This window comes from Dermacentor silvarum, chromosome 10 (assembly GCF_013339745.2).
Source record: "Dermacentor silvarum isolate Dsil-2018 chromosome 10, BIME_Dsil_1.4, whole genome shotgun sequence".
NCBI lineage: Eukaryota > Metazoa > Arthropoda > Arachnida > Ixodida > Ixodidae > Dermacentor > Dermacentor silvarum.
The window spans coordinates 13,310,597-13,327,439 of NC_051163.1; the positions used below are offsets into that span (position 1 = coordinate 13,310,597).

Sequence of the window (16,843 nt, forward strand, 5' to 3'; positions counted from 1 at the left end):
TGCCATGATTTTTTTTTTCTTCGCAGCTTGGGCATTCCGGCTGAAATCAAGAGCGCACGCCTACGTGCACGTGTTTGACCAATACAACGTATTAAGCCAATTCGAGTCCGTGGTCTCCAAACTTTTGCTCGCGACTGTACATTGCCACAAAAAGTACAGCTTAAGAGAACTTCGTGTTTGACAAGTTGGTATCTATTCATTATATTATCTGTTCACAAAGTGCGTTCCTTATCATACCGCACTTGATGCTTGGATGTGTTTCTTGCGCAGGCGCTGACTGAGGGTATATATGTATGCGTTTTCAGGAAAAATACAGCAGTTGTGAGTGGCGCTCTATCCCGTTGTCTTCTCTTGTGCGCTGTGTTATTTGGGGCCTTAAAAATAGTTATAATGAAAAATATAGATATACGCACGCATCGAGAAAAATACAAAAATTAAGAAACGGGAAGAAAAATAAGCAGAATTGCCGTTTGTTCGCGAGGAAGCGGCATTGGAAATACAGATCAGCAAATTATGACAATACGCAAGTAAACAGTGTACACGTTACACAAAAAGCACGAATAAATTACGGAATTAACGCTTTTTGTCTTTTTTTTTTTCATAACAGCTGCCGTGGCTGTGAGCCAACCGAACGGAACTGCCATGACGTCGGCGCCGGCCGATTCAATGGAGTGCTCTACAGAGGTCTGTGAAGCCTTCAAAAGCCCTCACAGCGCATGCGCCGTCGGCGCTGTGACCCCTTCGGTCTCGGATATGGCCGCTACACCCGACTCCAAGCGGACACTCCTCTCGTCGCAGCCCGCGGTGTCCGATGCAGGAACGCTGCAGGATAACCCGGAACAGGCAAACCTAGACTGGTTCGTCGACACCATCGGATGCCCTCCTTCCGCAGGCGAGTCATGGCTGCCACTGGAGTAGCCACAGATTTATTACTGCGCCGCGAAACCTTACAAATTTTTACCCTTACCATGCAGGGGTCCTTTTTCAAAGTAAATAGCTTTCTTCGGCTGTTTCGCCCCTTATCGTGGTGGCCCGGCTTTCACCGCCTATATACAAAGGTGCCGATGCAAAGGATACGTGCTCTTTGCTCAGCCGAGTTGCAGGGCGGCGTTCGTGATAGATCGTTGATGCGGATAAAGGTGTAGATGCCGCGCTGAAGCGCACGGAAAGAACAGTCCTGTCCCGCCGCCCTCTCCCCCGGTGGCGGTTGCAGGAAAGGAGGATGGCACTCGCCTTCCACGTCGGCGCCTCGCGGCGCTACAGTTAACAAGCATATATAACACGATTCGGCTTACTGTCGAGTGCTTCTACAACGAAATGACCTGTATAGCGAATGAAGAATTCTGTCCCGGTTCTGGTGTTGATGATGATGATGATGATGATTTATTGGCATCCCCTTTGAAACGGGGCGGCGACAAATAGTCACCTAGCCTGCTTGATTTAATCAGGTATACTATACATGTTCTTTATCTTGCATTTTTGTATACCTATCATTATTTTTCTTTTTCAAAAATTTACCTTGTACCGCTGCCTATGATTTTAAGAGATCAGGTCGCATCCATCTTTTCCCTACTTTTTTTCCACCAGTACTCTAATCGTCTCTTGCTGATCTCTACGGCTGATCTGTTTATGTTTCCTTCCACTTTAAACCCAAGCGCTTCTGGGAGTTGCACGTTACCTACGGTTCTCGCTGGGTGGATCCCGTCGCATTCCATTAAAATGTGCTGAGTGGTCTCTGGATCTTTACTGCAGCATACACATGTCTCATCTAATTCCGAATATTTGTTCCGATATGTTTTCGTCCTTAGGCAACCGGCTCGAGCCTCAAATAGCAAGGCACTGCCCTTTGTGTTATCGTACAGATTTTCCCTTCTAATTTCTTTCTTCTCATTCTTGTAAATCTCCATTGTCCTTTTCGTTTCCATTCTTTGCATCCAATTCACGGTCTCTATTTCTCTCACTTTCTTTCTGATGACCCCTGGTTGTCTATTTACAGTTTCGATTATCCTGTACTTGGTTGCCAACTTCCTTGACCTCTTCCTCCATTCTGTGTCCACGCTTTTCATGTAGAGATACTTGTGCACTTTAGCCGCCCATTTATTTTCATCCATGTTCCTGAGCCTTTCTTCAAAACTAATTTTGCTTTGTGCTTCTCTGACTTCAAAAGAGGCCCAACCCATGTCTCCATGCACTGCCTCATTTGTCGTATTACCGTGTGCTCCCAAAGCCAACCGGCCTACTGATCTTTGGTTAACTTCCAAACCCGCCAATATATCCGATTTTAAGCATATAATGGCATTTGCGGTGGTGTGGCAAGTGGCATTTGCGGTGGTGTGAGCTGTGCGGTGCGCGACCTCTACAACGAAGTGACCTGTGTGAGGGACCATTTCGGAGGCTCTAAGAACTTCGTTATAAAGGCGTTCGACTGTGTACGTATAGCCACCTATAGTACGTACCTCTCAGGTGTGCTAGCTGACGGCCTTGTTCTCCACCCAATGAAACAAAATACGCTACCAAAATGTCCTCACTGCAACAGACGTACACCTTCAACCGTGTCATTTCATTATAGAAGCGAATAGCTTTATATAAGCGTTTGGCTATTCGACAACATTTACGATCATCGTTGACGGTGATTCGTCGAACCGACACCCAACTTGCCGCCAGCGACAAGTTGGACGTCGGTTCGCCTCTTACCGGTGGCAAGTTGTTTTCTCGTGCACTTACATTTCCTTTTAGCTTAAGGCCAAAGCCTTAGGTTTCTATGTTGGCGGTGCCCTAGGCGGTGACCTTGGTGAAACTGCGCCGTGACGAAAAATGGCCGACGCCGCAAAGCGTAAAAACACGTCTTAAAATGCCCGGATTGACGTCACATTTCTCTGGGAGGTTCCTGTAAACCAAGTACATCAGTGGATTTGCAACGAAAACTTGGTCAATTTTGGTCTGAGTGGGAATCGCATCCGCCGTGTGAGACGAGCACGCTTCCCTGAAGCCACAGCTGCTCCGAGGTTGTGGCTTACTAAATGTGTGCCTATACTCCGTTTCATACATCAGGTGCAACGCTCTGGAAGCTATGCAAGAAGTACGGTCATTAAAATGTATCATGCCGCGCGTTCCGTCTATGCTTTGCTGCGCGCCAGCGGCCTTTGCTCGCGCGATCTTGCACGGGAGGCTTCCGCGACAGGCTGCAAATAAAAAACAACCAAAATCAAGTTTATCTGAAACAACGTGTTAGCAGCCGTATGAGTACATGGTTTGCTTGTTTCTAAGGGTAAATTAATTTCTTTTTCGGTCAGAACTGATCTTATATAAAGAAACTTTTTACAAAATTCGGTCAATGAACACCGAACTACTTAGTGCGAACGCAGCCACTGCAAAAAGTATCTCTAGCCTCCACAACGTTGCGCCTGATGTATAAAACGTAGTATAGTGCGTGCCTGATTGCACACGTCACGTGGTCGCAGACACGCGCTCTGCCACTGCTCGCGCGTTCGTCTTCTTCTATAGCTGGCTTCGATGCCGCATGATCATGCCAGCATTACCATACTGCCCCTCGTGCTCGTGCCACTGCTCGCGCGTTCGTTGTCGTCTTCCACAGCTGGCAGGCTTTCGCCTTCACGTTTTACAAACGTGTAGCCGTTGCTCACTTTTCTTTCTACAAGTCAATTAAAACAACAAATAATTCCTCTATGCGTTCCTTGGCTTCTCATCTGTTGGCTTCAAACACTAATTGTAGTCATTCTTGGGATTTCACTCAGACTACTGACCGTTCCCAAAGCTAAACTTGAGCATCGACATTTAGATGAGTTAGTGTAACTTCATCCTAAGCAACACAGCACAAACGAAAACACAGGCTAGAAGCAAACAAGAAACGGGGCAGGCGCTGGACCTGAGTTAGTGAGTCCAGCACCTTTCCTGTTGCTTCTTTCGTCCTTGTCCGTGTCTTTGCGCTGTGTTCCTTGCGATCAACTTAGGATGGAGGTCACGTGTGTACGCCGAATATTGATCGCTGCTCTTCTCTAGCGGGCTTTTCTTTGGGGGTTCGCCTTATGCAGATGTTCGCCTTATGCGAGGCAGATGATACGTATTTCGTGCCAGGTTAAACAACGGCTGTCCCCGCCTTCCCTCCCCTTGGTTGCCATTAGCGTTGCCTTTCTTATGGTATCTCCTACTGGCCGCTTCCATCCTCCGAATCAGAGTCGGGCAGATCCGGCGTTCTTCGAACTCAGAGGCCGAGGACAAGCACGCAAGCCGAACGTGTTACTTGCTCTAGCGGGAGGAAATGGCAGACGCAAAACGACATGACTACAGAAGACGTCTGATTTTCTCATGCCAACGCTCCCGGCGCTGCCGGTAAACGCGGTGGACGCGCGAGTGGGACGAGTGTGCGTTGTTGAGACGCCACCATGGAGTTGCCCAGGTTACGGTTGACCATTGCCAACAGCGGCGACGCTGTGTTGTGATGACGTGGCGGAAAATGATCTCAATCTCGACGACGGCTCGACTACAGGGTTCGGATAATAATAATAATAATAATAATGTTTATTTTTCATCATCACACTGATGAAGGAAGCTGTAGGTAAAAGCTGCTCTTCATAGAGGCAGCTTGACAAAGGCCCACAGCTACCTTTGTACAGAACAGTCGCAGCGGATCATGGAGGGAAAAAAAAAAACTCAGAGCCCTTCCACCCTGTGAAGAGGAAAGTCCAGCGAAGCTGGCGCTCTGGTGGGATTTGTTAAGTTGGGGTTTATCTATATCGGGGATTTTTTATGTTGAATTTGGCTACAAAATGGTAAACCGACCCCCTTGCGACCTACTCGGGAAAGAGGCTTCGGTGCCGGCTCCGGGTAGAACAATGGGGTATTTTTTTAACACTTAGACAATGCCCTGCTCTCCTAGCGCGGCGTTCCTAGCGCGTTCCTCACGCTTTCGTAAGACGTTACCAGACAAGAGTCCTTGACCAACAGGTGTATTCTGTAAGAGTCCAACTAGTGGACTGTCCACTTCGGCTGTCGCGATTGGCCGCAGCAGCACGAGCTAGAAGGAGCCAGCCAGTCTCCTTTTCGCTAGTTCAGCTGGAGCCAATATTGATAGCCGAAATGGACAGTCCACTAGGTGAACTCTTACAGAATACACTCCAAAGCCCCGTATATACAACCAACGCTAACGCGAACTCCTCTCACACCCCACTCCGTTGACCTACTTTTTTTTAGTGAACAGGCGGGAGCCCGGAGAGAGCCTGTGGTACAGGCGGCCGAGGCCGGCAGGGCTGCGCGGGAACACACGCACAGTCATGCGTGGCAGCCGCCTATCTCTCCCCCGCAATCGGGCCGCCGCGCCCTCCATGCCTTCCTTCAATTTATCAGCGGCCCTGTCAATAGACGCACGCGGAGCAGCCGAAGGGGCAAGGGAAAGAGCGTGCGTCAGCAACCGAGGCGCGCTGCCGGTCTAGCCTCGCTAGCCTCCCAGCAGGGCTCAACTCTAGTCGGGTGCAGCTTCCAGCAGGCTTGCCGCGCTAGCCTCGCAGCCGGACCCAACTCTACTCAGGGGGGAACGCGGCATAAAAGAAAGTCGACTGGCGCAAGTGGAGAGAGATAGCAGGGCTCAGCCGGCCAGGAGGAGGAGGGGCCGTGCGCTCATAAAGACGACGACGCTCGAGCCAGTGCTGATGATAAAAGTTTTTTTTTTCTACACGCGGACACGATCCTCGGGGACCTAGCCGCTAACAGCTTCGCTGTAACTAGTTGGAGGGAGCGTCACGCGATAGTCTTGAAGCCTAGTCATGAAAATATAAAGGAGTTGTAGGCCCTCGTCGCGTGATGGGCGTGATGGCCAAGCGGTAGCTTCTAGTCGCATACCTTTAGACGCGAAGAGCTTTGACGCCATTTATAGCACAAGAAAACATTCGTAATGCGTCGCCTCTGAACTCTGGCAGCGTGCCTGGGCTGGCTAAGGGTGGCCGTGGCCGCCGTAAATTCGCGGAGCTCATGTCCAGCTAATCAGCCACTTTTGTTTAGCCTAATGAGCCAAGAAACCGAGCGCGGACCTCGAAAACAGCGCCCATTTGTCACTAATACTTTAATGTCGAAGCTTCATGGCTTAACTCTAAAGCAAACACAAATATCTGTGGGGAATGACAGGACGAAACAGTGCAAAACGACGACTTGATAGATCAGAAGCGGGCGGTTGTAAGCTTGCTTAAAAGTTACCATGAACCAAGCAATATCTTTTGAGTGTTATGGCAACCCTGTGGGCCTATTCGTTCTCGAGATCCACCGCGCACGTGGATCCGCCGGAGAGAAAGGCGGCGTCAGAGCAGGTTTGCTTGTCGAGGCTAGCTGAGTGACGTCATGCTGCCTCCTAGTTTGTTTTTTTTTTCTTCCCCTTCCTATTGCACTGAGTGCCCGAGAGTGCACGACGCAGGGAGAGCGATCGAAAAGAACCGCCGAAAGCAAGGCGCGCTTTCTCTTTCAATCAGCGGGAAACAACGCTGCTCGCGAGAGCGGTCTAGAGCGCTCCGAAACGGCCAGTCGAAGATGTCATTAGATATCTTGCATTGACGTCATCCTAGTCGCCATGTTGGAGGACCATATTTTTAGGATGACGGGCGTCATTTTTTTCGACTGCACTACCTTTGGGATTGGCCCACATTCGTAGATTGCAAAGCTTTCGGCATTTGCCTACGTTTTTAGACTGTGTTATCTTTGGGATCTGTGAAGTGTGGGAAGTCGGTCATGTGGTAGAGGTGTATATAGATATATATATAGGGCAACTGACGGTGGTGTGCTCCGGACCACATCAGTTGCACTTCGCTCCTCGAAGAGGCAGGACGCTTGTCAAGTGAGCTCCTGAAAAACACTTTGCAATGTGCTGAACGCGGTTTAAGTCCGGGACCTCAAAGAGGGGCGACGTTATGCTAACGCATTTATCCCGCATTTACCGCTAAATCGCCACTGATATTTTTTCTTTGCTCTTTACAGAGACGAACCTTTGTTTGGTTTTCCTCCAATTACTATGTTTGATGGACTTTGTTGTGCTGTGCAGGTGAGGATCACGCTACGAGCTCATCCGCTTGGCAGTCGTCAGTCGTCGTCAAAACTGAAGAACCACAAGTGAAACTGAAGACCAGCGCCGTGACAGACAAAACCGACCGGGAAAGCGCCCTGGAGAATTTGGTCGTCGTCAAAACTGAAGAACCACAAGTGGAACTGAAGACCAGCGCCGTCTGGGAAAGCGCCCTGGAGAATTTTTCCATACTCAATGACGAGGCGCGTTCACTGACCGAAGGCAACGCAGGAATCTGCGTGGAGATCGCAGTGCACACTGTGGGGGCGTCCAACAGTGTAATTACGTCGCTGGAGTCTCCAGGGACGAGTACCAAAACGTTGTTTTCGATTTCCCTGTTGCAGGCAGGCGATAGCACTAATGCGAACGTCCACGAAAGGTCCTCGGCGCTGAATGAGGACAACGCTTTACCGTCGACGTCTCCATCCTCTTACGCCAAGCCAAGTGATGTCGAGAAGTGCGCAGTGCCGAGCGACCGTGAGACGGCGTCTCCGTCGTCCGTAAGAACTAGTGGCAGAGTAAGGGCTCGCAAGGAGTCAGCACTGCAGTCCAGTGACAACGCGTCGCCTTCGACGTCGTCAGTCAAGACAGACACCGATGACAAGTGTGCAGGGCCGAGTGGCCACGTCACGGCATCGTCGCGCGTGGGCCACGGAACGAAGCAGCGGATGAAAGAAGTGCCCAGTGACAACGAGTTGTCCCAACAGTCTTCGCCGCCGTTAGTGACGACAAACGCGAGCCACCCCGACGCAGCCACTACACCCGAGGCGGCTGAGACGAGTGTGCAGAAGAGCGCTGGCCGTGGAAGTTCCGGCAAGAGGGTTGTGCGTAAGCCTCTTCGCTTTGGCGACGAGGCGTCTCCGTCGCCCGTAGGAAGTAGTGGCAGAGGAAGGGCCCGCAAGAAGTCAGCAATGCATTCCAGTGACAACGCGTCACCGTCGACGTCATCAACCAAGACAGACAGCGATGACAAGTATGCAGGGCCGAGTGGCCATGCCACGGCATCGTCACGCGTGGGCCACGGAACCAAAACAAGCACCGCCAAGAAGCAGCGCATGAAAGAAGTGCCCAGTGACAACGAGTCGTCCCAAGCGTCTTCGCTGCCGTCGGTGACGACCTACGCAGCCACTACACCCAAGGCGGCCGAGACGAGTGCACGGAAGAGCGATTGCCACGGAAGTTCCGGCAAGAGGGTCTCGCGTAAGCCTCTTCGGTTTGACGACGAGGGTGCTCCTCCTTCTAAGAAGGAAAAGGCCACAGATACCGGCCGCTCACCGGCATTGCGTCAAACAACTTTGCCCTTCGCCGGTGGTGATAACGTCGACAAAGTGACTTGGTGCAAGGACTGCCGGAAGAGGCTCAACCCTTCAGAAGTTGTCTTCTTCAAAGTGAGTTCATGGAGTCCGCACAGTGTGCTCGTGGTGATATTATAGATGCAGCTTTAGCTGAGCATTTACGGTCCGCTGCGCTGAGATCTGTGTATCCTAACCACGGTGTAAGATATATACTCTTTAGGTGAGGACACTCGCCAGGCTCGATCGACCAGATAAAGTAGCAAAGGCGCGCGCCGATAGGCCCGGTGACAGCAGCGGATACCTATCGGCAGTGCGACGCAACTTCAACACAGAAAGCTTTTTATTGGTTTAATCTCCAGTTGTTATAGCAACCGGCGGTTCGCGGGAAATCCGAAATCATTGAGTGACGCACGAAAGTAGGTCACCGGGGAGAGGGCATGCGCGCGTGCCTTGTCGACGCACGCTCTTGCCTGCGTTCTAACTAAAGTTGCGTCGTTCCGCCGATAGGTATCCGCTGCCGTCACTGCCCCGATAGACGCGCGCCCTTACTACTTTATCTGGTCGCTCGCGTCTAGCAAGCAAGCCGAGAAGTGTCCCCACCTAAACAGTACATATATATATATATATATATATATATATATATATATATATATATATATATATATATCTTACACCGTGATCCTAACAATCTGCCCAGTGCGATACGTCCGCGCGCGCGTTTGACACTATACAATAGCCTCGGAGATCCATTGAGTATACGTACAGACATTCGTTTCGCGAATGCTCCCTTATTGCAACATTCGCCCTGTACTTCGCCTGACTGCAGCCGTCGCCTAGTTCTAGAGCGCCCGCCTCGGCTGCGGGAGGTGGTGGGTTCGAATCCCACTGCTGCCGGGCACCCACTGGTTCAAATGGGCACAAGTCTACCCCGGCCAGGCGTTCGGCTTTTTTCAGAGGTTATACGCTTGGGAAAGGAGCCTGCGCCCTAAATTCCCGTCGAAACCTTCGTGAGCTGTACTTCGCCTCTGCTGGCAATATTGCCGCGCGACTGGCCGCTCGAGGCACGTTGCGTGTATTTGCGGGCTTCTTTCACGCTCGGAAAAACACTTTTATGTAGCACGTATTGAGCAACAGAGAGCTGTATCGGTAGTTTTTCATGTTGCTCTACAATTTTCTCATTGACACTTTTCATCTAAAGTTGATTAATTAAGACTAATGATTTACTTAGGCGGAATGCAAGAAATAATCTGAATATCTCCAAGTGACGGCAAACATTACCTTGGTTCTTTTCAGCTACGTAGCATTTGTATATATTTCAAGTTAGGCACAAGTTAAGTGGAACACCCTGTATATGCATATGAACGACTGCGAAATAGAGTGAGCGCCAAATAACCAAAGGCAAGTGTTCAAGTGCCTTTAACAATGCGCGGCACCCCTATGCTACGGCACCCGCCGTGGTAGCGTAGTGGCTTTGGCGTTGCGCTGTTAATCCCGAGGTCGCGGGATCAAATCCCGGCCGCGGCAGCCACATTTTGACGGGGGCGAAATGCCAACACACCCGTGTACCGTGCATTTGGTACACGTTAAAAGACCCCAGGTGGTCAAAATTAATCCGGAGCCCCCCACGAAGGCGTGCCTCAATCATATCGTGGTTTTGGGATATAAAACCTCAGAATACCTACTTTTACGCAGATTTTAATGTGAGCTCCGCAGTTCATTTGCCGTTCTTTGATTAATAATGAAGCACACACAGCCGTTGAATAACAGCTCTGGCTCGTCTTTCTTTGCTTTGACAGGGTGACCCTGAAGGCGCCGTGGAAGAGTTCGTCGCCATCATCGACCCTCGGCTCACGTCGTCGCTTTGCAGCCAGGATGAGCTCACCGAGCAACCTCAATTTAAGATCACACTGTTCACTGTGTACGACGAGCATGGTCACGTGTGTCCCTTCGACGGTGGCCTAATCAATGCCAACGTGGCGCTCTACCTTAGCGGTCACGTGAAAAGCATCTGCGCCGAAGACCCCGGAGTCCAGGACAGCGTGGCTGTCGCGAGGGCGGGTCCCATCGGGTCCTGGTGGACCACAGGATACGACGGTGGCGCCAACGTCGTGCTCGGCCTGACAACGGAGTACGCCGATTACGTGCTCATGACACCAAGCGCTCAATACGAGCCGTACGTGAAGCGTATGCAAGAGAAGACCTACCTGATCAGGGGCGTTCTGGAGAAGCTCATCGAGTGCGATGGCGACGCGAGCTTCAACGACGTTATGCACCACCTAGAGTCCCTGGGCGACCTGCCGAGCGACGTGGGACCTTTCTCGCTGGAGACGTTGCACCGGCATTCGCAGTTCGTCGTGGACCACGTTCAGGCTTACGACATTGCGGGTGACGCCAACAAGGGCACACCGCTGCTGGACAGCGCCTTCATCTGCGAGCTTATGCGTCTCACTGGAGCTTTCGTCAGGGATGCGCCCGAAGGAAGAACGCTGACGCCCATGGTGCGAAAGGTTAGCAAGAAGCTCGAGCCGAAAGCGGAATTCGTCATGCCTGTGGTGCGCATGACGCTAGGAAAACTCCGCGAGGCCACTGACAGTTCTGCAAAGAAATCGGGGCTCCTGAGGAAGAACAGGTGTGGCCTGTGCGAACCCTGCCTGGCACCCGAATGCAAGTTGTGCGTTTTTTGCCGCAACATGAAGAAGTACGGAGGACCCGGCACGTTTAAGCAGTGCTGCATTAGGAGGCGATGCCAGCTGAGGGAGTGCCCGGACAGTGCCGACTGCGCGGGCATCGACTCCATGGACCACGAAGTCTCAAGGCTTCCCGATGAACCCTTCGCGCAGAGGGAATTCTTTAAAAGATATGGCATCGACTGTACTTGGACCGGAGATCTGTTGGAGACGACTGCAGGGAAGACTTTCTACTCGTCCTGTCGTATTGGAAGCGACCTGAGCCTGTCTGTCGGAGATGACGTCACTGTGCTTTCATCTGTGCACGACACTAAGCGCTACGTTGGCCGTGTCACGCAGCTTTACGCTGACAGCGAGGGCAAAAAGTTGGCCCACGTCATTTGGTTCAGACGTTACGAAGATACCGTTCTGGGCAGTTCCTTCGCCGATGTCAGTGGCGAACTTTTTTCGACGACGGAATGTGACGCGGTGCCCTTGGCAGCTATTAGGAACGTCTGCCGCGTTGTTTTCCGTGGGTTAGACTGTGGCGACGACGACGTATCGGGGCTTAAAGAATACAAGTTCTTCTACAGGTTCCAGTGCCATGCGACGACGTGTACTTTCACGGCGGCGGATGTTGAAGGCCCAAGTTGCGCATGTTCTCAGCAAGAAAAGCGCGCGAAGATGTTCGCAAATGTTTCGAATGAAAAAGGTGGTTGCTTCTTCGTGAAGCCTGATGCCATCCGCATTCCCCTGAACTCGAAGCTAAGGGACGCAACCCCGGAAGACAAGTCTGCGCAGCGACTGTCGGGCGACGAGTTTACTGAAAGGTACAGGAAGATTCTGTATCCTCCAAAGATAGAGGAATGCAGCTCACCGGACCCGTATCGAATTTGCTACGTTTTGCCTGACAAGAGGCGGCGCTTGATGGACTCACCTCTCATTGTTCAGCCCTTCTACAGAGATTACGAAGTCCACAGAGGTTCCAGAGACATGATTCGTCTTTACCTTTCGCCAACGTCTTTCCCTATTGCTCACACTGACGTTGTTGCTCCATGTGAAGTGGTACACAGCGATGGTGGCTTCGTGGGAACCCCTTTCGACATTGTGCGGCCTCCGTTCTACTTCTCGCAGTGCTACGACGCGGAGCGAGACACATTTACGGAACCAACTGACGAGGCGAAGCAAATTGGCCGCGATATTCGTACCAGCGCCATTAAAGTTCATGTTGCTCTCAAAAGCGTCGACGTCTACTGTGGTTGCGGTGGCTTGTCTCTGGGCCTGGCGCGTTCTGGCGTCGCGGAAACTGTGCTCGCGCTCAGTGACAACGAGCACCACTTGAAGACATTTTCCCTGAATTTCCCGCTCGTGGCCACACCTTTTTTGTGTCCTTCAAAGGTACTTAAAGATCTTCATGCGGGCACGGTTACTCGTTGCCTGGCAGGCTTGAAGAGAGGTGAGATCGGCCTGGTCTGCGGGAGCCCGTCGTTCGAGTTCAAGAAGAACAGCGACGGGGCGGCGCCGGTGAACTCTCAGCTGCTCACCTTCCTAGGCTTCTGCGAGTTCTTAGACCCAATGTACGTGGTCCTCGTGGCCGAGAGACGTGCAGTCAAGTATCACAATGGGTCAGCGCTTGCTCTGGCGCTCAAGTCCCTTCTGGACCTCGGGTACCAGACGTCCTGCAGCATGCTCCAGGACGGCTGCTATGGGATTCCGCAGAGGCATCGGCGCCTCGTCATCTTTGGCGCAAAGCGCGGACTCGCGTGCTTGCCTGCTTTTCCAGCGGCCACGCACGCCTTCGATGTCCCGGAAAGGCACTTGTCCTTCGCCGTTGACGGCAGGGCCTACGCGAGCCCTATGGTGGCCACGTCGACTGCGCCGTATCCGAGGACCACATTGAGGGACGCCATCGGTGACCTCTGCAGTCGCAATGGAGCGGGGCCCGTGACGGACTTTCACAATTTCCTTGAGAGAAGTTGCGAACCGAGCAACACCGATTGTGTCAAGAAGATGACGCCAATGGCCCAGGCGAGGATAGCGCTCATTCCTACGGCTCGTGGATCGGACTGGCGCGACTTGCCCAACCGGGAGGTCCAGCTGAGCGATGGCACCACCGCGTACCGCCTCGTCTACACCCACAAGTGCTCGGCGAGCCCGTACGGACGCCAGCGGGGCGTGTGCTCGTGCGCCGAGAATGACCGGGCTCAGTGCGACCCCATGTACCGCCAAGAGAACACGCTCATCCCTTGGAGCCTCGTGCACACGGGACACCGCAGCGGCCAGTGGAGCGGCGTCTATGGTCGGCTGCAATGGGACGGCTACCTGCACGGCGTCGTGGCGAACCCCGAACCGCTGAGCAAGCAGGGACCGGTCATACACCCCGAAGAGGACAGGGTCCTCAGCGTGCGCGAGTGCGCTAGGATTCAAGGGTACCCCGATAACTTCATGTTTGCAGGCCCGACTCTGGAACGGTACAAGATGATAGCGGAAAGCGTCGCTCCTCGGCTGGCGCTAGCTCTTGGCAGAGAGATAGCCAAGCAGCTGCCCTGAAAACTTTCTCCGGCCGGTTCAAATGTTGACAACGAAGGAACGTACTCTTAAGTTGCCTTTCTAACGAGGGTGTTTTGCGTTGAAGGATGTTAAGATGACTGTGTTGCCGGTATTTTGCTGCAGCAGTAGATGGAAATAGCCGACATGGCTCTTTCGCAGGCTCTTCCAATTGGCAAGGATTGGCTAATTTGCTGTGACTATAAGGCTGTTTCTGATTTCATCGTGGATTGTGTTTCTAGCACTTAAACAATGCAATAAGTTCCCATGTATTGAGATATATCTGCATCCCTGTGTTTTCTTGGGAACTTAGGCGGTATAGTTCTAGGCAGATGCCGTCTCTGCCGTTCTCCGACTGGGACCTGCGTTTGGAAAGGGCTGCCTAGGTTCTTAAGTTAAAATACGTCCGACCGCTGTTTCCAGTGTTAAGGCTACTGCAGCGATGATATCGCATGTTTTGCGAACATCTCTATAACACTGCATTTTGAATAATGGCTGAAACAGTCGAACTTAAGCGAAGCTCATATAAGGGGTCACACGCCGTCTTTTCATTGTCGTTTGGCAAGTGTCAGTTGGCTGAATTTGTAAGATATTCTCCTACTGCTCTCAACTTTAGCTAGCCAGACGTCGTTTTTGTTAGCGCTGTGTGGTTTTGAGAACCGTCCTTGCGGTAAAAGTTGCTCTGGTGACTTTCTACTCTGGGGACGCTTACTACAATGTGCGATTTTATCTTATCCAGTCTGCTGTCGTGATGAGTCGGTCGCTTAGAAAAGACATAGTAAAAGTTTCGTCAATACAAAGCCTGCTGTCTCTGACCGTTATGAACGTTGATACTTCGCCTAGCATTCTTTCTTGGCACTCTGCTGTGCGCCAATATAGATCCGTTCATTTGCGAACGACCAGATGACACTGCATATCAGAAATATCTCAATCATCAGTATTACCGTCATGTTGGGACCTGCACGTGGGGCAAAACGGTTGTCAGTGTTTGCAGTTGGAAATGCTCACACTGCTTCTAACTCTGAGCCTTCTCTGAAATTCTCGGTGTGGACAAGCCAACCAAGCACGTTTTGATCACTTTGTACATCGCAGCGAAAGTGACACACTAGATGAAACTAGCTATTATGTCGTTACAAATTTGTTTTGCGTGCAGTGAACATGTTATGCCGCAATTTCAGCGCCTGCAACTATCTCTACGACGTCTCTCTCCACATCTATTCCAGAAGCAGCGTGAAGTTTGGTAGGTTTGTGATATACTTTGAGATACTATGAAAGCCCTTCTGTGGACATTGGAAACGTTCATCTGTGAGCGGCAGGGCGAGTAGTTAACACCCGATAACTTCAATTTGTTTCGCGTATGTTAGACTGTGTCGATATTTAAATGCTTACTTTTTGTACACGTCATACACGGCGCTTCCCTGTTCGTGTATCACACAAGCTAGTTGTTCTCGTGTTCCTGCTTCCCCTCATAACCAAAGCAGATGGAATAGAATTGCAGCAGTTTTATTGCTATTCTGGTTATTTACCGTGTGCCTTACAGATCTTAATGTGATATTTATGCTATTTACCGTCGTTTGCAGCAGTTCTGACAAGATCTCAGCAGCTGCGCTCTTTTTTTTTTTTTTTACTAATTGAGACGTCGGCGCAGCACACATTAGAGTAATACGCCCAATGAAACGTTTCTCAGTAGTCGTTTGGCGCTCATTTTATTAGGCAGTCATCGGAAGTGCGCGAAGACAAAAAGGAAATTAATCTCGGAATTTTTTTCGCAACGCGCTCCAGGTCGGGGTATAGCCAACGGTTAGTCTCTGTTCTTTATAAATTGGGTCACAAAATTTTAACCGGAAACAATATAAAAAAAGTCTCGGCAGAGCTGACCATAGACATTGCTGACCATGAGAAAGTTGTCGTAACTTGCCACAATTTCGTGCTTCAAGACTTGATTAGATTCAAATCGATGAGATTAGGTTCTGTGAGGCCGCGAAACCGCTCATTGAGTGTGATACTGTTTTTTTCTTTTGCTGTGATATGTATGTCTGATACTAGTCAGCATGTTTGTTATGAATCGTCATTGTTAGTTGTTCTAACGCTAGACCACGGGCAACAGTCCTGTTGTCGCTCTCGGCTGTCTAGCGATGTCGCAACCTGGTGCATGAGACATTCCGTACAGCATTCGCAATGGAATTATTTGTTCCGTGTGTCGACGTTGGGTAATTGTCTAGATCAACTGTTTTTGCGACTTGCGTCTTCTTGAGAGTGCCATACAGTTTAAGATTATTGATATCTTTACTAATATGTTTTCTCACTATGGGAAGTCTACGTTGTACCTGGTTAGTGAGTATAATATATAGGTTTAATTGAACTCAATTATATTTCCTTTCCTAGAAAGGAGGAGCCAGAACTAAAAGCTGTTCTGGGTCCTCATTTCCAGAACATAAAACAAAATTGAGTCTGACAAGGCAATATAGGATAGTTTTCTTTCGTTTTATTTTGTTGCCCGTGAATTTCCGAGTAATTAAGAAATAAAAGCTCGCATTTATTGGTATTCATTTCACTGCCGCGCCACAATGAAGACTAGCCATGTTTATGTCGTAATGTGTGTGCAATTTTTAACGATTTACTGTCGACCAAGTGCGTCGGCGTTTTTGTATTGACTTGGCCTTTTCACGAATAAAGCTTGTTATTTTGAATTTTTTCGCCTTCTCTGGGTATTTTGTATCATGATCTCTGCACTTTGTTTTTTAAGGATAAGTAAACAGATGACTGAAAGTTGTCAGCGCAAGTGCTATAGCATTTGCAGAAAAGATATCTCAGTCGTTAGGATGGAACGCGCAATGATGAATTGATTATATATAACTATACAGGGTGTCCCAACTCTCGTGCACCGAGATTTAAAAATATGCAAATGCCACTCAGATGGACTGAACCAAGGTAATGTTGTTTGCCGTCGCTTGGAGATGCTCAGATTATTTTTGCTATTCGACCTAATTACACAGTTACTCTTAATAAACTTCTCAAATATAGTTAGATAAAAAGTGTCAATGAGAAAATTGTAGAGCAACATGAGAAATTCCCAATACAGCTTTCTGCTGCTCAATACGTGCTACGTAAAAGTTTTTCCGAGCGTGAAAGAAGCCCGCGAATACACGCTAAATTGCCGCGCGAATGGCCGCTCGAGGCATGTTGCGTGTATTTTTAGATGCGAAGCAGCTTATGGCGGGGCTTTGTCCGTCCCTCCCGCGGCGTCCCACAGCGCATGCGCGTTCCCTCTC

The 16,843-nt window shown here is 50.4% G+C and overlaps 1 protein-coding gene across 1 annotated transcript; it reads left to right on the forward strand.

Annotated features, from left to right (window-relative positions):
* Nucleotides 1-642: 642 nt before the first annotated feature.
* On the forward strand, nt 643-16,261 carry LOC119466625 (DNA (cytosine-5)-methyltransferase 1). The gene is made up of 3 exons (XM_037727144.2): nt 643-892; nt 7,043-8,451; nt 10,155-16,261. The coding sequence occupies exons 1-3, from the start codon at nt 643-645 to the stop codon at nt 13,572-13,574; spliced, it is 5,079 nt and encodes a 1,692-aa protein (XP_037583072.1). The 3' UTR covers nt 13,575-16,261.
* Nucleotides 16,262-16,843: the final 582 nt, after the last annotated feature.

Bases quoted from the DNA above. Each gene is read 5' to 3' on its own strand.
- LOC119466625 (XM_037727144.2), top strand. From the start codon at position 643: ATGACGTCGGCGCCGGCCGATTCAATGGAGTGCTCTACAGAGGTCTGT. The intron at 893-7,042 runs GCGAGTCATGGC...TGTGCTGTGCAG, and splicing joins CGGATGCCCTCCTTCCGCAG to GTGAGGATCACGCTACGAGC. The intron at 8,452-10,154 runs GTGAGTTCATGG...TTGCTTTGACAG, and splicing joins CAGAAGTTGTCTTCTTCAAA to GGTGACCCTGAAGGCGCCGT.